We start from the raw sequence: 26,609 nt of genomic DNA on the forward strand, positions 1-26,609 counted from the left end.
CTGAGAAGATGCATGTGCATAACTTCATTTTCTTCCAGATATTAAGAACTGCTGAAGAGGGACCTGTCCATTAAATTGGTCGTTGGTACTCACAGTGGGAAGGGCTCTGCTCCTGCAGCAGGTTTGTTCTGCCAGAGAGCTGATAACGTGTTTTAAGAGAGTTAATAAAAGTAACTGGCCTTCATAAAGGAAAGGGAATATAATGTTGGAGACGGGAGCTGTAACCAGTTTCAGTTTTCGTTCTCTCAGCTGACCAAATAGCAGGGAAGAGCCACCAGAACCTCTGGACTGTACCATGAAAATGTGAAGGAAACATCCTCACTGGCAGGGAGTCACCAGAGCCAAATGGGGATGGGAACCTGGCTGCCACATATCCAACAGGAGCCCTCGTGGGTTTGGGACACAGCCAAAGAACTGAGTGGGAAACATGCATCAGAGAGAGGGAGAGGCAAAGCAATCTGCAGAACAAGGAACCACCAGCAGCCACCATGAAATCCTGAGCGTTGGTCCTGCCACTATTAGACCGACGGACACCTTCGGTCACGGGCCCCTTGGGCATTTGCCACTCCCTAATCCAACACCAGTGCCTGTCCCCTGCTCAGGACACCCACAGAGAGGTGCCCCAGGGCACTGCCCAAGTCACAGTGCTGAGATTTGGGCTGCTCCAGTCTGCCAAAGCCCAAGTGTTAAATCACAGTCAACGCAACAGAAGACGTGAAGGTTTTTGTTTATGTAAGATTTGCTGTGAGGCATGGAGAGAATCTGCTTCCCTTGTTTTTAAATGCTGTGTTGTGTGAATTTAATGTGCAGAAAAGGTGTCAGACAAGCAACCCTGAAGAAGAAAACTGCCTGTTTAGCAGCAAGCTGAGCTCTTGAACACCCTTCATCTGCAACGAGGTACTGCAGGCACAGCCCAGCACCAGCAGGCGGGGAGAGAAGAGCTCAGCACACAAGGCAGCACAGATGGGTGCACGAGAGAGGATTTCACTCAGAAATCCTGGTACACACCCCTATTTCTCCTGTAGTCCAAACCTGGAAAGTGCCAGCACATGCAGGATGCTCAGGTGTTTGATCACCCTGACTTAGTTTACAAAGCCACAGGTATTTACAAATTTACTTTGTTTTTTTCACTGATCCCTTTCCACTCTGTGACTTCCTTGTGGCTGTCATCTTTTTCTCCTCACTCTGGCAGCTGTGGAAATGATTTCCAGGGAAGTCCCAAAGATCTGGGAATTTTCCCCTCTGCAATGAGATCCCTGGCCCTGCTGCAAAGGAGCACTTTCTATCCTGGGCCTGACAGCTCTTGAGGAACACACCTGACACAGAAGTCAGGACTTCCAGGCCTGGGGAGGGCCCTGGGGATTCACATGGAGCCAGAGCTGCAGCTGGGCAGTCACATGCCAGGAACCTGACCATGGGAAGAAACTGTTAGAGAATAAACCTCAGCCTAAACTTCATTTAAAACGAGCTTCCACTGTCCACGGAGGGACAGTGCCCCTTGGAACACTGCATTACTTTGTAACAACTACAGGAGCATTAGGCTGCTCTGTACCACAAAACACACAAAGCAGTGGGACCTGCTCTAAAAGCATCCATTCCAATTATTTCCCCTTTCCATTGTCATCAAGGGACAAGAAAAGAGCGTCACAACTTTGTTTTGACTGAAGTAGAGGATGAGATTGCTGTTGCTTTGTCACACTCGATCGATGCTTAGGATCCACTGAAGCTATTGAACATAAATTCAAGGCATGCAGACATCACACATGCCCACTCTGCATCAGACACTGAGCTGCTTTGCTGCTTTCTACAAGTGAATCCAGAGAAGGGAATAAACTTAGATTTCTGGACTATTTTCTATGTGATAGAACCAGCAGCACAATTCTGTTTGGCAAGGCTGCACCCCAGGCTCTGGCTCAGCTTCGTGCCCAGTATCACCAGTCTCACTGGGAGCACCTCGATGGCTTTACAGCTGGTCTTGTTGAGGTATTTACCCTCCCGCAGGAAGCCAAGTCTTCTGGAAAAGGGACTCACAACGTCTTTTAACCAGTCTTGGATAATTCATATCACAGAGCATTTTCTGTAATTTTGTCAGAAGCATCTATTAATCCTTAATGAGGTAAAAGCTCCTCAACATTTCTCAGCTAAAATTGCCAAAAAACTTACATTTCCATTGCTGCTGCTGCAAATCCTTTTAATTCTCTTGAATGGAAGAAAAAAACAAATTTAGAAGGATTCAGCCCTTGTTCTCTGACACAGCCAGCAAAAAGAGACTGGCGCGAGTATTGCTACACCAACAGAAATAGCCCATATTTCATGTCAAGGAATACGATGTGCAAATTTTTATAGGCACCATAGATCATCACCATCTGTCTTGACAAGTTAATTGTCTGCAGTTTTTCTAGGAAAACTAGAAACTCTAAAAACTAACAAAACAAGTAAGTTGAAGGATGATATGGGCAGAGCATGAAGCATCGTGGGCTCATTGCCCTGGAAATGTGCAGGTTCTGATATGCCTGAGTTCTGTCTAAAAAGAGTATTTGGAGTGGTCAAACACTGCTCTTGGTGCTACTTATAGCACTGGGTACTACATACATAGCAAAAGAATTGCTTATAGAGCATGATCTCTGCAAAAAAACCAGCTGAACTTGACAAATCTGGGAACAAAGAATTAATCAAAGGAGGGAATGGCACTCACAGGGTTGTTTGCAGTCAGTGGCAGGACTCACATATACTGCAAAGGGCCAGCAACACCACAGCCCATACAATTAAAAATTCAGGACAAACTGTATTAGATGACAACCTCCAGGAGAAAATATGGATGCTGGGGCCTTGGTTCTAACCAGCCAGCTTTATGCACAACGGCAACTTAGGAGCTGTCTTGTGGAAACACTAAAAGCTGCCATGTGACCACAAAGCAGGATGGAGGGGAACTGTCCCTACAACCCACTCTGGGCTCCAAGGAGCTCGGCACTGCTGAGACACATCCTGGGGACAACCACTGCACTTCAGGGAGTAGCAGAGGACACCAGCACACCATGGAGGGGCCCCCAACACCCAGAGCACTAACGAAGAGAGACAGGGACATGCCACAAAACCTCTGCCCGAGCCTGACGGGTCCTTCAGGACAGGCTGGCAGCTGCAGGACCAGGGCCAGGAGCAATCCAGGCCGTGCACAAGCACATACACGTCCCACACCATAACCCAGATGAGCCAGGACACCACAGGCAGGTCCTAGAGCACCAGGAGGTGTGAATGTTACCTCAGAATCCAGCTCCAAGTCAGGCTGTGCTCACGGCAGAGCGGCATTACCTCCGGCTGCTCCTGACCTAGGATGGCCAAGTGGAAAGCTCACAGTTTCGTAAGAATTCAGTCTTCAAATACACACAGAAAAACCTCCCAGCTGCCACTAAGTGGCTTTTTAAAGTGTGGAGGCTCTATTTGAATTGTAAAAAAAAAAAATTTTTTTTTAGAATCCAAATAATTTTTTTTTTAAATCTTTCCCTTCATTCTTCATTAGCTCTTATCATCACACTGACAACCTGCCATGAGGCATCCAGATTTTTCTCATGAAAAACTGGAATTAAAGAAAACAAACCCAGAAATTATCCTTTACATTAAATACAAGCTTACTAAATTTAGATCTGTCATTTAAATTTTCCACGGACAACAATGGGAGATTATTCCTGGACAAGGGGCATGGGATTTGGCACTAACTGAAGCATAAAAGAAGTCAAGGAGCCAAATGCCCAGTTGGTGAATATGCCCCAGCTTCCACGCATCTCCCTCAAATTGAGATAATTTACACAAAGTCAATTTTGAATTTTTGCTGTAATTGCAACAGGTCCATATTTACAGTGCAACCTGAGCAGTGCCCACTGGAGCCATCTCTAAGGCTTAATTTCATTTTAATTAGAGTTTTATTCAAGCCCTAGGAGAGTTTAAAATACAGTTTTGGGGTTTTCTAAACATGACTTCAATAAACATTGGATAATTTGCTCCAAAAAGCAAAGATCTCACTCAGGGCTGTATATGTGACATACAATGGCTAGACAAGACATATGAAAAAAAAAAAATCTTTTGGAAAAAAACTAACTCTCAGAAATCCAACTGATTCATGACAAAGCTGTTAAATCAGATCATCTCTATCATATCATCCTCAAATTCCTGGGTGAGAGCACTTATTAAAATTTAGCACCAAAACCAGCTGGGGTTTTCATAAAGAATTGAAATTCTAAGTCAGAGAGAAAATGGGTTTTTATCTGTAATATTTTCAGTGTAGATAAAATACCAGTGCAAAACAGAAGAAAGTGTGGTGAGATGCAACCATCTCCCCCTTAACTGATTGACAGATAGCAGTAAATTAACAAGTGATGTTTATTAGTTTAATATTCAATATTAATTGGTGAACAGAATCAAAAGGCTGCTCCACAGAACTGAGTGACTTTGAAACCCCTGAAATTACAAAATGCTGACTCGGGGACGTGAAGTGCATTGTATCCCCAACCTCTGCTCCTCCCTCCCTTGGATCCCCACCTCAGCTCTGCCAGTCCTGCTCCCCTCTCTGTTGGATCCCCAACTCTCTCCTCTCTCCACTGGATCCCCACCTCTGCTCTCTCCCAGGACTATGCACAGAGCAGTGCTCAGGACACAGATCCATGGAGGAGAACTGACAGCTCTGCCAAAATACCAAATCTGAGGCAAACTCCACGGAGCCCCTGCCCAGCCCCTGCAGGCAAATGTCCCACAGACTGATTCCTGCAGCCAGCAGCCTGGCAAAAAACCCATTTAACAGCAGTTTTGCTTGAGTCAAGGTTGCAGAATTTGGCCTCTCCTCGTTTTTGGGTCGTCTGGGTTCAATGCCCTGTGCTGAAGTGCTGAGCAGAACTTGGCAGGGGCTGTCCCCTCCCCAGCATTGTTTGTTTGGTACAACATTAGGAAATAAATTAATGAGTTACACGGGCTTTGCTTTACAGTAAAAAGAAGGAAAAAGGTTTTCAGGTAAGTTTCTGAATCATAACCCAGCAAAGAATTATAATAAAAAATTTATATGCAAACCTCTGCAGTGTACTGAGCTAAAATCAACCCCATTACGTAATAACCCTTGTCTTACCACATGAATTCAAATGCAAAAAAATAAACCTGACTGATTGTAACCAGAGCAAAAATCTGATTGAACAGAGCAGCAGCCACTGCTCCCCTGTAAGGTGTCCCATGGACAGCTGCAAAAATCTGAAATCACCCCCACACAGCTCTAAAATTTCAATTCTCACAGGTAATTAAGTGGAGGAATTCTGAACTACACCCAGCTCATCCCTGTAAAACAGTTCCCAGATTTAAAGTTACTTCAAGTTTAAAAGAAGGACTAAGGAGAAGTAAAGGAGAAACTCTACAACCCCTCTGGAGTTCCCCGGCCACAAAGCAGGGACAGTGTGCAAGACCAGAAATCTTTATCCACAAAGATTTTATCATCTGAGTTTTCATTCACACATGTTTCTTTAATTTTTTTTTTTAATATCCCATAATTAATTTTTTCAGACTGGATTCCTTAAGGGCCAGGTTCATGGAGAACTTCACAGAGCTCATGGAGATAAATAACCTGGTAACCACTCTGATCCCCAGAAGATTTAGATTAATTTGGATACAGCTTTGACAAACATTAAATCTCTTCTTTAATGATGTTCCTCAAACAAAACAGTTAGCAAAATATCTGAATTTCCTTGTATAATGTCACATTTTAATGTAAACATCAAATAATGTACCAAAAGTTTTACCGGAAAAAAAACCCAAAAAGTTAAAGCGGCACAATTCTTTATACCACTGGAGAAGAGGGGAGGAAAAAGCCAGATTACAAACATTTACACATGCATAGTGGAAAAAAAATTAAACAAACAAACAAAAAAGTATTTTACTAAATTCACGCATTTTTTTTAAAATAGTTATTAAATCTACTAAGCACCAACATACCTAAAAATTTATTTTCAGCTTCATGATTCATTTAAAAAACCTATCAAATTAACTTTTCAAACAAGCTTATATTACTAGCTTGTCCAAAAATAAAATGTAGAGTTTTTTTGGGCTTTTTGTTACTTTTTTTCTTCTTTTTTCGATTTTTTTATTATTTTTTTAAAGTGTACCAATACTTTTATCTGAATGTTTCCAAACAATGGCATAGGTGTCTGCAAAGAATGCCTTTACTTTACCCTACAGTGGATGGAAAATACAATACCACATCATATAGAATCTAAAACTATAAAAGTCTGAGAATGCAGCATCCCTTCACAAAAAAGCTGATAAAACTGAAATTATTTAGAAGATGCTGCACCTTTATTTAAAAAAAAAAAATTAAATGAATTTAAGCAGAAATAACATACATTTTTACATTAACTGGCCATTTCTGGTACAGAAACCCAGCATAGTATGCTAATGTTATTGAATAAATGTAAATGCTACTTACAATCTTCTTAAATACAATTTAGACAAACTTTTTTTTTCCTTTTTTTTCTTTTTCCTTTTTTTTCTTTTTTTCAAGTTGTATAGGTAATCTCTCAGCTGCTAGTTTAATGCAACATATCATTAACATTACACAAATTAAAAAATAACACGTGTTTTCCTACAGAAAAGCTTCCAAAAACCCGACCCACATCAAAAAATGCAAAATAATGGAATATAATAATAATAAAAAAAATTAGTTGCAAGTCTAGCAGCAAAGCAATTAAGTGAGGATATATTTACTAATATAAACAAAGGGAATATTTGCAACTACAGGTGAAGCCCCAACTATCTTAGATCTACTGACACAAATAAAAATTAAATTCTCTCTAAAAAAAATAATCTGATTATTTAAAATAGGAGTAAAAGCCATTGCTACCTGATGAACTACCTAGGCTAAGTTCCTGAAACAAGGACAGGGGGTCGCTGTTCTTTTTTGTCTGCTCAGGAGGAGGTTTGGGCTTGGGGGGTGCCCGCAGAGCGCTGGCGTAGGACATGACGGGTTTGGTGCTGCCTGCAGGCTGGGGGCTGCTGCTGTTGGACTCTACCAGCTGCTTGTTGGGCATCAGAGGGGGGAACTGGCCCAGGTGCTGGAGCACATTGTAGTTGAAGGAACTGGAGAGCTGGATGTTCTCGGCCTTCAGGTGTTCCTCCGGGGGCTTGGCCACCTTCGGTGGAGCTGCGAAGGAGAAACCAGAGTTGGAGCAAATGAATGGCTCTGACTCAGCCAACCCACCTGCAGTAAGCCCAAAGCCAGTGCTGACACCACCCCTTTGGTAACCTCCTCCCACACCACCCATCTGCTGTGTTTAGTCACTCTGAAAATGAAGTTTATAGAATGACAATCACAGAACGGTTTGGGTTGGAAGGGATCTTAAAGCTCATCCTGTCCCATCCCCTACCATGGGCACAGACACCTTCCACAGACCAGCTTGCTCCAAGCCCCATCCAGCCTGGCCTTGAAGTGATCCAACTTCATTCCCAACTCTTGGATCATGCAGCAGCAGCACAAAACTGACATTACTAAACACATCCCCCACATGTTTGTACCCTACAGCCATAACCCCAAACCTGCAATTCCACACAGCAGATTCTCTGGATGCACTGAAGGGAAGCTGCTTCCGAATGGGATCTACTCTAATTTAAGCACTTTATCCACTGAGACAGCACAAAGAGTATTTCATTCTTCTTGCTTTACAGCTTAATAGGCTAAAATTAAAATTTACAGCACCATATATAATTCATTCTCCAACAGCAATTCGGAGTCCTGAATGCCAACCAACTAATTATTGGTATTTCAGGCTGAATGCATTCCTGCTAATTGATACGTTCTTGCTCCACATTTAACAACTCCTGTAACTATCAGAAAAAATGGTGCTTTAAACCATAGGTATAAAACTGCTTTCAAGCGAATTTCCTGAATCCTAATGAGGTCCCTTACTTTTGTCTGGAGAATTCTGCTGTCTTGCACAGCTAGAGAGACACCAGACTGAAACACAGTTCTGTGCTCTATCTGCAACAGTCTAGGAACTGGGCAACAGATATATTCTGTAATTATTTCAGTCTTTAATCATATAGTGTTATTTTTAAAGTGCACATACAAAAATGTACCACCAAATGAGTGCAAAAGTAGAAAAACATAAAGTTTCTCACTGGAAGGGTCACACACAGGCTTCTGCTTTTTATAGAGTACTCGAAAAAAAAGGCAAAAAAAAAAACCCCAAATCAACCCATAGAAGAATGGATATGGAAAGAACACAAGCAAAGCAATTTTGCTAAGGTTGCTATGATTCAACAAAAAACAAACAACCCAGAACATGAGCAAAAAACCTCCCAAAATAACCATAGCACTCAAGAGAAGACAAGTAATGACAAGCAGGGCCAGAGGTGAAAGCTGTGTGGTAGAGGTGTCTAACAGAAAGCAAAATATGAAATACACATCTTGAATAAGAAGTTAAATCATTTTCTTTCCATCAGCAGAAAAAGCAATGCATATCAAACTATCAAGATGCAATTTTGGGAAGTGCCTGCATAGAACAACCCTGAGCAATTGACAGCAGCTCTCCCTGCGCTTCATAAATCCATCCTGATCCAACCCAACACTGGTGCCACAGCCACTCCTGATGTACAGGAGAGATCAGTCCTTCAACAGTCTGGAGTCAGGGTCACTCCCTCTCAAGCAACAAATGCAGGCACAGGACTTTCACAGCATCACATTCTCACGGGGTTTTATTTCATGGATAAAAACCAACAGTAACGGTGCAGTTACTGGTCATTAACCATTAGCTCTATAAAACACATCTGGGCTGTAAATATGATCACAGGCAGTGAGCTGTAGATGTGGAAAGGCACAGCAGCCATAAAATGGAGATGTGTTTGCATGAACCATTAGATACAGGGCTCTGTCTCATATACATTTATTGACAAACAGAAACCATGCTTAACTACAATAAAAAGTATTTCATTGCAAATGCAGTTACCAGTGAGAACTTGGTATTTTCACTTAGAATTTAGTATTTGAAAGCAAATGTGTGTACATGGTACTTTTTATATACACATCTGTCCTCCAAGGACTTTACTCACAAACAGGTTCTCAAGCTTTTCATTAAAGCAAAGAAATGTGGGACTGGCTGATCCCAACATAAACGTGCCAGAGCTCCTGAGCTCCTCTTAGATAACCACGGAGTTTGGAGAGCAACTCTGTGTGAGCAATTCAGTGATGAATGCCACATAATACTGTGCATTCAGCTCCTTAATTTTCAAAAAATAGAAATAGATTGAAGGAGGTGCCCTGAGCTTGAAGCTTTGAACTTAGCATGAAAGATGCTGCCATAAATATGGGTTTGCAAAATAACACTTTCACATTTTGGAAATTAAAAGGCACCTTAGGAATTTAATTCTTGACTGCTGCCGCTGATATAAAGAGCTTTTTTCATTCATTCTACACTGCATGTTCCTACTTCATAATTACTATGAAATTACAAGATGTTTTAGGTTTATGAAGTTTGGTGAAAAGCAATTAAATCTTTTAAGGCCAATAAAACCAGCTTATAAATATTTTTCCACATTATTAAGTGGTTTTAATATCCACGCTGGAATACTGTTTGCATTTTTAATTATTTTGTTTTTAAATTACCACTGGAGATTCTTAAAGCAAAATCACAAGGAAGAAACTGTACTACCCTGGTAAGTTTGTTTTTCATAAACACAAGAAATATGGAGAACAGAAGAAGAGAATAATAGTTGCACTGCTCCAGCTCTCTCTTTGCAGCTTTTTTTCATCTCTGAAAAGTTAATTTAGTTTCTGTCTGCTCAATCAATCAGCACTGCTGCTACCACCAGGGAAGCCACATTCCACTGAGATTCTTCCATGGTGAGAGAGAATTTAAACTCGTCACTCCTTTGATGAAGTACCAGAATTTACTAGAGAAATGCTGAGAGCACTAATTCAGTTTATGTGCTGCTCCCCCAGACTGTAATACCAACACAAAATATCACTGATTCTGGAAACAAATAATCTATCTTGCAAATAAATCCCACCAGTCACCTTAGTTCCCTCCAGCACAAACTCTGCTGCACTTGAAGCCACTGTAAGAGACTATCTGGGTTTACTGGAACTTTTGGAGAAGACTAAGAAGCAGCATTGCTTTTCTAGATGAAGAACAGGATGTTAACAAGGTGGCACATTAAAATAGGTTTTTCAAGCAAACCTTTAACTTCTGAAACAATGAATACTTCAAAATCTTTGCTTAAATTGGTTTTGGGAATTAAAGAACTGGCAGAAAACACTGGGTGGGAAGAAATACACAGGCAAGCCTTTCCCTCAGCCCTGGTCACTGCAGAGAGAAGCAGCTGCAGCTGTACCCACCTAAGAGCTCCCGGGGGGGAACAGCTCTGCTGGCTCCGTTGCATGGAATGTTTGGGTATGGGGCAGAGGAGGAGGAGTTCACCCACAACTCAGGGGAGGAGTAGTTGAACGATGACTGGTTACTGTGGTCCTGAAGCTCTTTACACTGACCAAGACTGTCTTGAGGAGTGCTTAATTCTTCAGAACAAGCCTGGACTGAACTAGAGGAAATTCTTCTTTGGTACAATGGCCTGCCTGGTCCTCTTGGTTCATACTGTGAACAAAAAACACCAAACCATAAAATAGCCCTTTGCTCTTTTGATTCAACTGCATGTATCAAATACCATTTCCCTATTCAACTTCTTCTCTGAAATATTTAACCAAAAAAAAAAAAAATCCTTTGCATTTAGAAAAAAAGTCTAATACATTTCAAGTTGTATGCTGTATACTGCAGTCACTGATAACATATTTTGATCACATGAAATACAGAATTTTAAAGGAAGTGCTAAGTACATCAACTGAAATTTCTTAATTCTTATCAACCTTTACACCTTTATACCTCACACTTCTATGTGGGCTATGGATCACACAATGAGGAGAAAGATACCCAGCATTTACAGATGAAGCAAAGGAAGCACAGAAACACACAAGAGCAAGAAAAAATGTTCTTACAATGTAGTCAGGAAAAAAATGGCTTTTCCTTTTCCAAAGGATAAATTAGTGACTTGTACACCAGGATCTGGGGAAGCAGAATACATTTGTATACTGGATTTTGCACATACAAAACAAATGCTCTGGAGAAGCGAGTGCCCTCGGGAGAAATAATGCAGAGAATTTTATCTGAAACCACAGAAATTACTTGCTTCCATAAACTCTGTAGATCATGTAGACGAAAATGGCAGCAACGCCATTTAATTAACCTGTGGGCTTCAAGAGTTCAGATTTAAGGGCTCTCTAAGCTTTCTCAAGATTCAAAGCAAGTCTGTTGTATCACAGTTTATTTTTAACAATAAATACACTATTTACTCCCATCTGCACTAACAAGAGCACTAATAACAGAAAAGTCATACATGTAAATCTAGACTTGGTAAAGGGAAAAAGAACCATCCCAATGAAATGTCACAAGAAATCAACTAAACAAACATCAAGTAACTTGCTTGCAGAGTCCCAACATTGTTATTATATCATCTCCAACAAATAGACACAGGAAAAAAGTGCAAGAAAGAAAACTGTTACATCTTATTTCAGTCGCCACAATCAGGGGATCAACACTTGGATATCCTGACAATCCATTCCCCTAAGGAAATTCTTCAACAGCAACAAAAACAAACAAACAAAAATTCATAAATTACTGCCCAAATCAAAAAAGTATACATTTATTGAGTGTAAAAGGGCTATTTTGGTAAGCAATCAGGAATTTATCAAAGTTCTGGACACTTGCAAGTACAGAACCAGACAGAATAACTCCAGTATTCCCTCTGATGTGCAGTTCAGATCTGGTTTGACTAAACACATGCAAAAGCTTTCAAGTATCAAGTCAATTAACAGCTTTATAAATAGTGGTTGAGGAAACAGTTTAGTAAGGATATCAAAAGTCAAGAAAACTGCCCTGACAAGTGTCTTGTCTGAGGGATGTCTGTTAAAAATACACCTAAAACCCCCATTTTGATTTCTTTGTGCATTCAGTCCTACCTACCAGCTGGACCAGCAGTTTTGGAAAGTTTGTAAGCAAGTCTTTGTCTTGTAACACTTTTACTGTATTTGGCAGTTCTGTCACATATTTTGAAAGGAAGAAGAAATAAGAACTAAACTGAATTTGCACTAATTACATAAAGGCTCACTCTATTTGTCTTCAGATAGCAGGAGCTGTCACAAGCTCTATAGGAATATTTATTGGTTTATTACTGCTGAAAAGCCATTGTTCCTACGTCCCGCTGTACTGACAGCATTAACTGTTGTCACAAAGCAGTACATTTTATACAGGGTGGTATGACTTAATGGACTGAGACATCAAATTTCTAAATGTCTATAAACCCAAACCTTACTACAGCTCTGGCTGGGCCTGAGGACTCCATTAACCTCTCTGGATCTGTGTAAGAGAGAAATTTGTAAAATGCACTGGAATTCAATTTTAGTTATTTTTCTCATAAACTAAATATTTTCTGTTTTCAGAAGTTGAAAGACAAATTAAATATGTATTGTGTGAGACAGCGATGAGCAGAGCTCCCTGCCCAGCTTCTGTAAAAACCTAAACAGAAATGCATCACATAACAAGCCACTTATGTACAAATATTGGATTACATGCAGTAAGTGAGAATATTAATTCTCAGATTCCTGGAACGCGACCTGGCTCCAGCATACTCCATGTTTACACATCATACACTCCTTAGCACCTCAGATTCCAACAGGAAATAAAACCTCCTGTTCAAAACATGACCTTTCCTAGCAGGACTGCTGGCACAGTCTACATCCCATAACAAACCCCCTTAGAGTCCAGGACAAGGGAAGATGAAAAGAGACAGAGCCAGCTGCGGCAGGGTGTGTGCTGGAGCCAGCCTCAGGGAGCACAGCTGGATGTCTCTGATTTCCAACACACAGCCCCTAAAATACACAGGATGGCTTTGTATCAAATTAGTGCAGGCAGGGTGGGATTAATGACATCAGCTTTTGGACCATGTTGGAACAGCTGTACAGCTCTGGTCTCCTATGAGCAGTAACTCAACCACATTCACAGCTCAATACTGAGTCAACTGGCTGGGTCATTCCAGCTGACTGTCCAGAGTCCTCTCCTGAGCTTCCACCTGGGCTGTGGTGGATTGTCACTGCAGATAAATGACATGCAGACACAGAGCAGTGACTGCACAAAAACTCTGAGTAACATTCCAAAAGCCAAGGTTTCCCATTTAGCAGAGAAAATGTTACACCTGCAGTGACAAGAACCACAGATCTGCTCACGGTGAACAGCAAAGACGCAGAGAACGATTCCACCTCATAGAAATTCCCAGTGTGAGCTTTTAATGTGTGAGGTGTTTGCACTCATGACAACTTCACAACATAATTTGATATTAAAACAACAGGACAAGTGCAGAGCAGACAAGAACACCCACCTCTTCTAAGCTGTGGAGCGAAGAAGCAGAAACTGCTCGAGATGCGAGTGGATGAAATGGCTCCTGACCGACTGCGTGCTGATGATTCTGGATTTGTATAAAAGGGCTTTGCTGCGACCTGTGGGGCAGTGGAGGTATTCCATAGTGAAAACCCTGCCCCAGGAGGTGATTCTGCTGTAGGTTAGCATAAGTCCAGGATCCATCAGGTTGCAGGTATTTCAAGGGAGATGGGGTTATGTGTTCGGATGGCATTGAGAAAGGGGGGTTGTACATTTGGGGTAAATGCTGCTGAAATGCTGGGTTAGTGGGCAGTTCAATGTCTCTGCTGTTCTCAGTGAAGTTGGGGAAGTGGGCACTGTGGTTGGAGTTGCAGGAAGGAGAAGGGAGTGCTGGTGGGCTTCGGGGCTGGACTTGTCTGTATTGCAACAGTCTCGACTGGGGGGGTGGCATTTCGGCTACATCCCGACTCTCACTTGGATCGCGGTGTGACAGCTCTCGGAGCAAGTCCTGGAATCTGCATTGGCAGAATAAATGTATCAAGAAAAAAGGGGGAAACAAAAAAAAAAGTTTTGCTGAAATCTCGCTCTTTTTGAGATGTAGAAAACTCAGAGCACAGAACACTGAATTATTCACTGAAATATTCTTATCTTTGCACTTACTGACCCTAACTTCAAAGGATGTGACTGAGCAATCAGAAATTAGGCACAAGAGGATTAATTGGATGAAATACCCACCTGAATCATCTCAAAGTTTTAATAACTCTTGAGATTTTCTTTTCAGTCAGAAGAATCAATTTTTTGTTATCTCTGAAGAGACAACTAAAGGTAAGGATTTCCTGCTTTACTACACAAAGTAAAAAGTTCACATAGTTATAAGAAAATTTTAACCCCTTTCAAGGTAAAAGCCAGAACAATCAGGGACTCCCCTCATTTGCGCAATATACTTCCGAACTTCTTCAAAACGTCAAGAACATTCAATGCAGCACTTCAAAGAGTCAGCTAAGAAGGCATTTAGATGCTTTACCGTGGCTATAACAAACCAGATGGAAAAGAAAGCATAGTGGGAGATGACAGTAAACAGAGGCAATTTAAAAATCCAGCCTTTACAATACACATGATTACAGTTGATGACCACTGGAACCATTTTTCTTTTGATGTTCAACAGCTTCCTTTCTTGCCCCCTAAAGCTCCATCTCAAATACAAGCATTTTTAAATTTAAATCTGCTTTTAAAAGCAAAGGGTTTTTAAAAAGGAAGAAAAGTTGAGGTTTCACTGGGGAGCAGTGTTTGGGGAGGGGCTGGTTTGTTTATTTTCAAGCACACAGACCTCAGACTGCTACTTCAAACTGAAGAATTTACAACTTAAATAGGCCTTAACTACACTCAGACACCTCTGTCACAAAAACCCAAGGTTGTTACTCTCTATCCATTCCTTATTCCATAAATACAGCACTGAAAAGCTCCATAAAAATATTTTTCCACTACAGCTTTACTACCCAATATACTAACAGAATAAAGCATAACACATAATAAAAGCATAGTTGTAAGTCAGCCTGTCAACTATTTTAACCTTCATAATAACAGCAGCAAAAAGCAATACCGTTAAGTGCCTTGCACTTGATCACAGTGTTACAGATAGGTGCCCACTGCTCAATTTTACACAAGCTCTGATGACTCAGTAAACAAATACCTTGAATATGTTGCCTCTGTTTCATCTTCTGTATTACTGGCAAGTTTCCAGTTTGCCCTAACTTGCTGCTGTTGATGTAATCCAATTGGTTGCTGAGGAAGATGTGGTAGATGAGGATGGTGATGGTGTTGATATGGAATAGTGCCTTGACTGAGATAGGCATTATGTTCATTCCATTGCTGTAACCTGGCTTGTTGTTGCTGCCTTATTGTTTCCAAAGCTACATTTCCATGCATACGATCTATAAAAATAGTTTTAAAAAAAAATTTTATCTAATGCCCCTTTTTAAAGATCTTTATGTCAGAAAAAAAAAAGAATACTTTTTATACAGTTTATTCCAGGGTCTATTATAGACTAACTGCATTGCAGTGCATAACCTGGTTATTTAAATCATATGGAAAATCATATAAACATAAATCTTCTAATAAAGTGCTGAATATTCAAACATGCCTCAAGCAGCAAATTATGCTCAATGACATTACTTATGGAAACTAACCCAACAATGACCCAATTCAGAGCAATATGCCTGAAAAAGGTAAATACCTCCTTCATTTTCAATTCAATAGTTATAATCACACACTCTGAATTTAAATAAAGAAAAGTCACCTACCTAAAGTGTCCCCTAAGGGCATTCCTGACGGATTCTCTTCAATGAAGTTGTTCAAGTGGGTTGGCAGAACTGGGTTGTGCTGTGCAATAGGCCTCAAAGGATTACTGACTTCTTGTAACAGAGGTGGGGGGTGTTGTTCTGAAATCACAGCATCTACAGCAGGAGAATGTGGTCGGTGGGGAATGGGATTATTAAAAAAGGACTGGCTGGGGCCTGCCTGGAAAGCAGGGGAAAGCTGCGAAGGTGGTGGAGGCTGCTGATTCAAGTGATTATGCTGCTGAACTACCTGGCTCTGCTGGGGTGGCATTTGGTTGGGCTGTTCAGGCAAGTGATTTTGCTGTTGACTTAAAAGGTTTTGCTGCTGCTGCTGCTGCTGCTGCTGCTGCTGCTGCAGAGGGTACGGCTGCCTCGGGATCTGGGAGAGGTGCTGGAAGTGGCGGTTGGGAACTGCAAACTGGGAGGGGGGCGGGGTCAGGTGCAGGTTGAGCTGCCTGGGGTTGGGGTTGTCTTTGCGATGGAATTTAGCATTGGGGTAACCAACACTGGAACGGGACTCTGGGCTTCTCTGTTGAGGATTTGCTTCTAAATCAACCTACAAACGGAGAATAAAAAGTTTTGTAAATTTGCATTCAAAGAAAAGCAAATAAAACCATTTCAGTAATGACTAAATTCTTTAAGAGAGAGTATGAAAAAACAAACAAACAAAAACACCCAAATCCCCAACAAATAAACAAACAAAACAAACCAGAAACCCAGACAAGAGAAACCTACCTGCTTGGATTCCAGAGGTTTCTTCTCAGGTGTTCGAATTTTACTGATTTCAGGTCCAGCAGTGTTTTCACTTTTACCTAAAAACATTTACAAAATTATTTAGTTTCAATAGAAGAATTATTATTTTGTGATTTTTTTTCCCCCAGACACAGGAAAAATTGACTTATTAGTATGGCATTTGCAGCATCACAGACATTTAGTATCATTTACCTAAATAACACCTTCCCTTTAATCTCTGCACTCTGATCATTAATCATCACTAAGTAGTTCTTCCAACTTAATTGCAAATAACATCAGCACTACTGCAGAAGGGAGATGGAACAATTATACCCTCAACACCCCTCCCCAACTCCCATTCCTTCTGAATCTCACAATATCTCAGTCATTTTATTTGAAATGGCAAATCCCAGGTTATTTCTCCAATCTGGGGATCCCTCTATAAGGGAGGAAAGCGCCACAGATAGAGAGGATGGAGGAAAGAAAGTCCTTTCCACAACACCCTATTTCAAGCACAAACTCTCCCCAAAGCAGAACAGCTTGCAGTGCCATTTCAAGCACTAACCATTTCGAGTTTGTTCGTGCTGCTCCTTGTCCTGGTGCGGGAGCTGCTGCTGTCCTATGCTAACAGGAGAGTGATGTCCCAGGCCATACGGGATCGGGGACCCTCGCCCATGTGCCTGTAACAGGTTCATGTTATATGCCATAGCTGCTTGATGAGTAATGAGTCGAGGGTCGACTGCAAACCTACCCTGATACCCCGTCCATGGTACCTAAGAGGTAAAAAAAATTAAAATTAAAAAAAAAAAAAAAAGAGAGATGTGATCTGTTAAGGTACAATAAATTAAAGGCTGTGATAATGAGTGCACTGATATTAGGTCAGTGACAAGAGTTTTTCATGCATCAGATGACCTGACAGACACACAACTACAGCTGGTGCTGGAAAGGGAGAGCTATAAGGGTAGGCAAAACAAGGGGCAGAGATTTTCAAGGAGAACCCTGGGCAAAAATTTTCTATCAAAACCCATTCTTGTTTCAGTGGGTTTGAAGTTCAGAGAGAAAAGACTGATGGACAAATTGTAGTTTAATAAACTTCAGATTAATCTCTTCTCTAATTAAATAGAAATGGGTGAAGTTCAAGCAAATACAAAGCCTTTTCTCCTGGTACGTATTAGGCATTGGGCTGTGGCTCAGAGGTGGGAACAGAGAGAGAAGCCTCAAAGCCAAAGAACAGACCTTGCAGCACCCAGTGCTGTGATTCTGGGCCACAGAAGGAGCAGCTGTGCCCACCTCTGCACACACAAGACACTCAGTGAAGTTACCAAGACTATTGGTGGAACCCAGAGAGTACCCACAGGTGAGCAGTGATAGGGAGTGACACTCCAGCGTGCCTGTGCTACATGACTCGTGTCTTGCAGAGTCAAAGGAAAATCCACCTCCTGAACACAGGTAGAAAGTCGGGATATTTTACAATGGTTTCAATTTTATTCCTAAAAGGAATGCTAAGGAAGATAGCTCTGCATCAAGTGAGTTCAATCTTGAACTGTAGGGAATTTATTAAAAGAAGGGAATTATATGAATAAGAGAAGAGTGTAGGGAAAGTCATCCCCAACACTCAGGCTGCCAAAGCATTCTTTACTGATGGCAGCAAACAACCTCATCTATGAGTATGGAAACTGCATTAAACAAAGACATAATTTTATTTTCCATGAACATAAACACATTTTACTTCAGTACCAACTTGTTTCAAGTGTAACAAGTTTCATCCAGTTCTTTTTTTTTAGTTATTATTTGCCCTTGAAATGTGCACTTTGAACTTCAGCTTTAGGCTACTATTGCATCTGTACAACCCCAAATCATCTCCAAGCTTCTTTTCAAAAGTAGCAGCCTCATTAGTACCTCAGTCTTCCCACTTAATTATTTAAAAATCCATCCTCATGGAAGGTGAGTTCAAAATACTTATTTTTAATAAACTTCTTTTGATTGGAAACACATAAAAAATATATTAACCTTGGAACAATAAGACAGAGCTTTTTAAATTACCTTGGTTTGATATTAATATAATGTGAGCAAGTGTGACAAACCTACAGCTGCTGGCCTTCTCATTGCATTTAAATTTATCCATCAAATGCAGACTTCTAGTAAGTTTAGAAAAAGGAAAATTCATTGGCCTAGCAAAGAAAACCAATTTACAGCTGCCAGCTGATCTAAGACACAAAACTGAAACTACAGCAAGTCCCTCATTCAGCATCCATAACCCCAATTACAACAGAGGACTCAGAATTACTGAAAAAAACCAAATTAGCTGTATTCCAACATTTAGCATTATGAATGGAATTAAACACATCTGCATGTGTGGGCTCCACGTCCTTGCCACGGTCTTCAGGAGTTGTGTACAACACAGACATGTTACTCCACAAGCTTCTGCAGCCTTTGTTCTTTCCATGCATTTTCCTCCTGGAATATGTGACTGTGAAGGGTAAAAATAAAGCAGAGACTGCTTCTTTAATGTGTGTAAATTTTGGTGAGACAGTTTTATCTGTAATCCAAAATTCCATGCATAAATGTAGCCTAAAAGACCCGATTAGAGATCTTCATTCTGTTCCCAAATGTCATTAAGGAAAGGCGTTGGAGAGGAAACTGGTTCACTATGAGGTTCTGGAAGGGAAAAACATCCCATTATGCTTATTTTTCTTATCACTTCACTTCAGACACCTTGCACTGCAGACATCCAAAACTTGTAATTTAGACTGTGTGAAGCCAATAAAGAGAAACAAACTTGGTGTGAATCACTGAGGTCTCTCCAGTGATTAAGAACTGAACCAGGCAAATAATTCAGAGGCAGGTGTCTCAAGTCAGATGAGACAGATTCCACTGGTGTGCCTAAAACACACCAAATTACATGAACATGAAATTGCTTTTAGCCTGCCTGGAGTTATTTGTGGGAGCAAAGCTTTCAGGTCCTTATTTTCTGGTGGTCCTCTGCACTGTCACTCCTAAAGCCAGCAATGCCCACAGATTTGGAGTGCTGAAAAAAATCTGCAAAAAATTCACTATCTGATTTTGCCATACATTCATGTGCATACAATAACTGAGGTGGGGACGGGGGAGAAACAGAAAATGAATTCTTACAGGCAAAGGCACAGACATGACCATATTTCCTCCATAGACAGCAGGTACATATAGAATACTTGTCCCAGTGTGTGGATCTATCCTTTGAACAGGACTTGGAGATTTCCCCAGATTGGGGTGAGGTCCCAGAGGAGGAGGGGGAGGAGTATATGCTCGGATAGGATTTCCAATTAGAACAGAAGGATTGGGCTGAACTGAAAATAAAAATAAAAGATATATACATACAAAAAAAGAAGATATATACACAAAAAGAACATGAAGATGACCATTTCTTTGTTTTTTTTCATCCTAACAGCATCTATCTTTATAAAGTATGTGTGCAACTCTCTAACAGCATAGGTCTGGTACACCAACAGAAAGCATTAGTCAAATCCTGTATTCCATTTCAAAAATTTGAAGAGGCAGAAAATACGAGCTGAGATACAGAGAAACAGGTAGCTGGTAAGTGCATTAATGAAAGAATGTCCCTAACCAATTAAATATGCTGAGAGTCAGAGTGGCTATTAAGCACTGCATCAAAAACTAAAATAACCCTCCTTTCTTTAGCAGGGAAGACAATCTGTAAACTAATACTTTTTCAAATTAATAACAAAATTATTCAGCTGTTGCATGCTACCTTGCAAAGGTATGATCAGGAGTATCTGGCTATATGACAGCATAATTTACCTTCAAAGTACCTCAGAAAACAGTGCATGCAAAATAACGTCCAAACCCTCTTAGTGCAAATACACTGGTAGAGGGTTGCAACAATGAATTTCAAACACAGCCATTTTTCAAAGGCCAACAACTATGTTTATGTTAAGGCTCCAAAGTCAGTGCACACAACACCTATAAAGGGAGAGCCTTGGAAATATCAAATGTCCACTTAACAGTCTGTGATCTGATTCCCACATGCAAACAGCAAGTAAATGCCTTTCAAACAGAGAAGAGACCAGATACTCAATGTATCTCAAACTACTGTCAGCTTCACTGGGCTTGGGAATTCCCCCAGGAACTGCAGAGGCACTTACCAATTCCATCAGGTGGGAAATGGTCATTCTGGTTGTGATGATGGACCTTGCCCTTTAAAGGAAAAAACCCAGTAATAGTGATCTTTGCATTCTTACACAAACCAAAGCTTTTTATTTCAAGTGAACATGATAATTAAACATAAAACAGAGTTTGAAAGGAGTCAGCCCAACAGTTTATTCTGACACATTCAGCCATCCAGTTCTACCACCTGACTATGAATTCACAAAGCTGGACATAAAACACCACCAAATCAATTAACCAGTGGGTCATTACAACTCCCTCTGGGAAAACTCTCTCGCAAAGTCTGTTTTCAGATGCAAAGAAAGTTACAGCAGATATTTTGATTTTCTTTTCCCACCATTTTATTTCCCACTGTCCCACATCTTTCAGGAGCAGCACCCAGTACCAATGTAACCCTCAGTACTCCTCCGCCATAGCAGCTTTAGTAGAAGAATGATCCATTTTCTGCTCCAGGTTCCAGCTGAAGAACATTGGAGACAAAGGAGCTGCCCCCAGTTTTACTCAGTTGCTCACCCAGCCCCATTAGACATTTGTCTCCCTGCCCCATCTCATTTATCAGCTTCTGGGCTGTGGTTCCTCTGTGACTCCTCCCCAGAAGTACAATACAGGAGAGTAAAGAACCCCAGTGCTCCGGGGAAACTGTTCTTCCTTGGTGAACTGTACGTTAGAAAAGGATTTTAACAGACCTGAGTTATCCCTACTACTTTCTCATGAGTTTGTAGCATCAATTAATGAGTTACTACTCATAAACTGTGAGCACATATTCCATTGCCAGTATGCTCTCGAGTCCTTTGCAGCACAGAAATACTTAATCTGGACCTAAGTATGTTCACAAATTTAAAATAAATCTAAAAACCCTTTGATGCTGCAAAACTTTTCTTGCCCAGGAGATAAGCCTAGGCAGTTTTCCAGCACTCCGAGCAAATTAGTCAGGGTACAAAGACAGGTTGCTTGACAATATTGACTCATGCATAAACCATATTAAAAACTGGTCTTCAAATTTTCCTCTCATTTGAAAAATGAATTATGAAAAAATAAAATAATAATTGCTTTACATTGCAGCACTTAAACAAAGGAAGCCTGTTTATTCAACAGAGAAGGATTCAATCTAAAAACGTGGAGGAGCTACAGCCTTAATCACTCATGGACAGCACACAGCATTTCTGTATCTGTTACAATGTCAGAGGCAAGCAGCATGTGCTGAAGTCTGACAAACCTCTGTTCTAACCTATCAGACCTGTATTTATAGGTGCCATATTTTTAAAACTGAAATGCCAAATAATGATGTAAGTTTGTAAGAAAATAATGATGTAAGTTTGTAAGAGGAGCTGTCCTCTCAGTGGGAGCTTCAGCACATCCCTGTATGAGATTGGTAAATGAAAGTCAACTGGGGCCACCTGGAAGTTGGGGAAGGGAGTTGCTGCCTTGCTTTTTTCTTTTTCTCTTCACAGTTTTGACAGTTTAATGATTTTTTTAATAGTCTGTTACTAACTCAATTGTTACCATTTCTCAAAGATTTTCACACCAAGGCTCATGTCCCCATCCATCTCCAAATATCTAAACCTACCCTCGAACTGATGGTGACTGACACCACTGGAGCACAAATACACTCAGTTTCCTCTAAAAATTCACTCTACCTTTGGAATATAAAAATCCACATGACATAAAGGCACTCAGAGGAAGCCCAGACCAAGATTTGGGTGACTGCAGGCAGTTAACAGCCTCATCATTCCTTGGATCCCCCTTTAGTCAACAAATGGGAGTAGAGAGTTCTGGAGAGATTTATTCCAACCTGTGGTCCTCACTGACTGCAGGAAATGTCTGGGATGATGATGCATCCTGATTTAAGTGCCTGAATCCAGACCAAAAGCTGGCAGGCAGCAAGTGGGAGGTAGGAAAGTTGTAAACTCAGAGCTTAATTTACTGTACGTGAACTACCCTGAGGGAAGCTCCGAGTTCTGGAAACTTTCCCTTTCCACATCATCACCTTTAATAAAGGCTGCCCCCATCCAACTCCGACATTCCTGCCTCACTCCCATGCCCAGCCAAGCCACATAAACACAGGAGAAGGCAATGCCCTCACACAGTTCCATGCTGGCTGTTTGCCTCTCAGACAGAGAAGACTGAAACATATTTCCTTCTTTAAAATATAAACAGCAAAGAGGTTTTTAATGTCCCTACATAAATCCAGGAGCAATTCTGCTGAATAAGAAGGTGCTGTTTGTACAAAATCACATGTGAAAGACAAGCCCTGCCTTGCATAAGGTCCATAAACTCACCACAAAACATGGTACTGAAGACTGTTCTTATTTTTTTGCTAGGTTCTAATCCTTCATTTTTAATGTTAAATATGGTACTAGGATGTCTAAAATAAGCAAAACCAACCATCTGCTTTTAAAACTCAAGCAAAAGGAAATGTATCCCTGATCCCAGCCGTATTCTCAGTGTGTTTGATTATTACCTGCTCACTGCTCTGCTGTTACTGCACACACTCACTACCTGTCAATGGCATTCAGAGGGAAGATTTTATTTAGACTTATGATGCAGGTGGTTTAAACGCTTCACATCTTAAGCTGAAAACACAGCACTGGCAGTTTGAACAGCACAAGGGCTTGGTTTGCCAACAAACTAAAGAAAAATAAACAGAGCTTTCTACTTACAAGACTCTCCCCAACACTCACTCCCCTTTTTTTAACATGTACTATACCTGCATTTTCAAGTACTTTTTTTTTTTCATTTAGGAAACTAGAAGTATTAATAATGATGCTCTATTATTAAAGGAAAAGACTGAAGAGCTCATGAAAAACAAGAGTGCAGCAGTGGCTTTAAAAGACAATTTTGTAATTTCTGGTTTTCTATAATAAGCCCAGTGTTTTGACACATGACTAGAAGCTTTAGAAATCTGGTGTTTGTTTCAGAAAGTAATGCATCTTGATGAAGAAACCAAATGTTCTCACTTACAAGCTCCCTTTTAGGAAGGACTGCCAAAGGGAAGGCTTTCCTTTTTGTATTAAAAAAACCTGTCGTAAAAATTTCATTTCAATGATACAGCCTGGAACAAAAATGCAAAGCTATGGGAAATATATGCAGTTCTTCCTTCCTGTACACTGAGTTCATCACAAAGCTGGCAACCTGTATTTCAGCTCCACTTCTAAACACAATTTAATTAAACTATAACCCAAATGATTTTGATATAAACTACAAAGAACTATTAAAATAGAATTCATTACTAATACATTATCCCCAAGAAAGCTCTAAAATTTAGTGTTGTTCTTTACCATCCGAAGGAAGCTATGCATTTTCATCACTTCTTCACCTGCTTTTATTAAAAGAGCTGAAGAAATTACCGCACAGAGGTAATTTTATCTCTCTGCCCTCTTGATGCTAATGAAATCTGGTCTTCTGAATGACATTATCACTGAGCTAATCTATGCAATAAACCAGTTTACAACATATTTTTAATTACATCAAAAAATTATCTCATGTAACTTAAGTCCTTGAATTTTAAACGTGATTTTTAGACCAAACCAAATCCCTTCTGGCTATTATTTTGTTGGCTTCTTTATTCCTTGTCAGTTTCTGTATCAACCTGATGTTTCTTGAGGTACAGTCAGAGCATAGCTTGGGATAGGGATTGGCTCTTGCTCAGAGGGTTTCGTCTGATTTGTCTAAACCCTGAGGTTCCATGGCTGAAGCTCTCCAGGGTCACTGCAACACTGCCAAGGTGTGTTTTAATAAGGAAACAAGGTTTGGACTACCCCTAGCTATACTGCTAAAAACTTCATAATAATACAAGTCTGGAGGTTTCACTTGAAAATGCTGAGGATCCCTCTGGAATTTGCATTCATCTCTGATTGTATTGATGCAATTTTAAAACAAACAGCTTGTTCCATAAACCTTTTATGTTCTTTCTCTATGTTCACTTCCAGTTTCTGACAGAACCATCACCAGTAACACTTTACCTTTGGAGGTGACTGCTGCTGTTTGGTGGGATTGGCTGAGTGCTGATGCCGGAGAGCTCGGGGGATGAACTCAGGGGCCAGAGGGTTCAACACGTAAGTTTTCTTTAACTCCAGAGCTTCCAGCTGAGCTTTGATCTGCTCAAATGTGATGCCATGAAGACTTTCGTTCTCGTGACACAGGGCAATAAACCTTTCCCAGAATTTCCTATGGAAACGATTTTTACAAACAGTGAGGAAGACTCAGTGGTGATTGTTAAAATAAAAACAGATTTAATGTAACTGTGGGACACTTATTTTTGTGTGTGCACAGTTTACACACCAAGCCATCCACCCTGAACCTGCTCCCTGCAGCTGAACCCCACAGCACAGTGCAAAGCTCCCCAGCCATTTCAAATGGACACACAGGGCTGTCCATGTGCATCAGATCACAGCACTGGCTGGGTACCACATCTAATATTAATAGCATGGACAGCTCCAACTGGGAATTTTTTCCTAGAAAACCAAAAACAGCGAATTCAATGTTTAAAATTCTGGAATGTATGTGATTTAAGGCATTTATTGAAGCTCAGTCACAGGAATTATACAGATTCTCAGTCCTAGATGATGTCAAGAACATTCTCTGAGTTTAGGCAGATCATTCAGTGTAACAAATACCAAAGCTGAGATAGACCCTCAAAACTACTCTTGTGAAACACTTCAGAAGCACATGAAAATTAACATTTTGGGGAGTTTCTAGAGATTCTTTGAGATCCTCTGGTGGAAAACAAGCAAAACCATAAATTCTAGTGCATGTCAGATTTTTCTGTAACATATAGAAGTATTTTCGAGCTAGAAAGACAACCATCAGGTGACACACGACTTGTCTACGAAAATTCTGTTTCCAACTTTTTGAAGGATGGAGGGGTTATTTAAACCATGTAATAAGAGAACATTCCTCCCTGTCTTCTGCTTTCTTATGACATGTCTTTCTATTGCTTTAAAAAAAAGGTCTTTTTTTTTTTTGCTAACATCCACAGCAGGATCTATACAAAAACTTTACACTTATGATTTTTTTTAACCTCAAAGGAACTTTTTGGGTGAAGTCACTGAAACTTAAAAGGTATTTAAATAAGGTCTGAAGATGTCACATTAAAAAAAACCAACAAACCTGACTGAGCTGTCTCTTTCAAAAATATCAAGAGTAAAGGTGTGCTTGACTATAACTCCTGCTTGTTCACCCTTTGGTATTAAGGTCTGGCCTATCAGCAAGCCCTGTTCTTTCCCCAAAACCTGTAAAATGAGAGACTGCTGCACACTAACTTTAATAGCAGTGTCACATTTTGCTGAGTAGCTGACTTTGTGAGAAAGAACAAACTTCTGTCTTGCAAGAATGCTGTGATGCTAGTGATGTTTTTAAGAATTCAAAATAGTTTTCCCTAAAAGCCCATTTCTGTTGTGATTTTATAGAGGCAAGAAATGCTCTTTCAAAATTCAAGATGCAAGTTGGCCCTTTCCTCCATTTTGCGCTAAGGCAAATAGATCTTGCAAGGTTTTAAAGTGAGCATTAAAAACCAAAATTAAATGCATCACTGGGATGCTTTAATGATGGAATTCCCTCTGATTAATCAACTAAGTCACCAAACCTACTGCCAAGTACCACAAATCCACTGAGACTCATCCACTTTTGCTCAGAATGCTGAAAATGCCCCAAGCAGTCTCTCTACACATGGAACACTTGTTCTGGGGTGTAAGAACAGAGAATGCTGTCTCTGTTTGAGTGTGCTTGGGAGTTAAAAGGGGGTGTCTGCCAAAACAGCCCTGTCTAGTCCAGTTGGAGCACACAGGAATGTAATGATTACCCTGGGCATACTTCACAAAGCTCTCTACAACTATCATTACAGTCTTGACTCATTTTGACAGGTATTAGAATATTTATAAAATTCAAGTACACTCTAAACTTTTTTGAGGTCTGTTTTTCCTAACGAAATGTCACT

At 40.5% G+C, this 26,609-nt stretch overlaps 1 protein-coding gene across 6 annotated transcripts in view; it reads right to left on the reverse strand.

Annotated features, from left to right (window-relative positions):
• Window positions 1-4,356: 4,356 nt before the first annotated feature.
• HELZ (helicase with zinc finger) overlaps window positions 4,357-26,609 on the reverse strand; it is an 86,319-nt gene continuing 64,066 nt past the window's right edge. For 5 of the 6 annotated variants that reach the window (XM_069032933.1, XM_069032931.1, XM_069032930.1 and 2 more), the window contains 10 exons: window positions 24,637-24,841; window positions 20,653-20,704; window positions 19,643-19,836; window positions 17,076-17,283; window positions 16,514-16,590; window positions 15,743-16,334; window positions 15,133-15,373; window positions 13,444-13,957; window positions 10,358-10,610; window positions 4,357-7,168 (listed from right to left, as the gene is read on the reverse strand). In XM_069032933.1, the coding sequence (XP_068889034.1) occupies window positions 6,837-7,168; window positions 10,358-10,610; window positions 13,444-13,957; window positions 15,133-15,373; window positions 15,743-16,334; window positions 16,514-16,590; window positions 17,076-17,283; window positions 19,643-19,836; window positions 20,653-20,704; window positions 24,637-24,841 (2,668 nt within the window). In that variant the 3' untranslated portion in view covers window positions 4,357-6,836. The remainder of the gene's footprint in view (window positions 7,169-10,357; window positions 10,611-13,443; window positions 13,958-15,132; window positions 15,374-15,742; window positions 16,335-16,513; window positions 16,591-17,075; window positions 17,284-19,642; window positions 19,837-20,652; window positions 20,705-24,636; window positions 24,842-26,609) is intronic. The other variant, XM_069032934.1, reaches the window with a different exon arrangement.

The sequence above is a fragment of the Aphelocoma coerulescens genome, chromosome 18 (assembly GCF_041296385.1).
Source record: "Aphelocoma coerulescens isolate FSJ_1873_10779 chromosome 18, UR_Acoe_1.0, whole genome shotgun sequence".
In the NCBI taxonomy this organism is placed as follows: domain Eukaryota; kingdom Metazoa; phylum Chordata; class Aves; order Passeriformes; family Corvidae; genus Aphelocoma; species Aphelocoma coerulescens.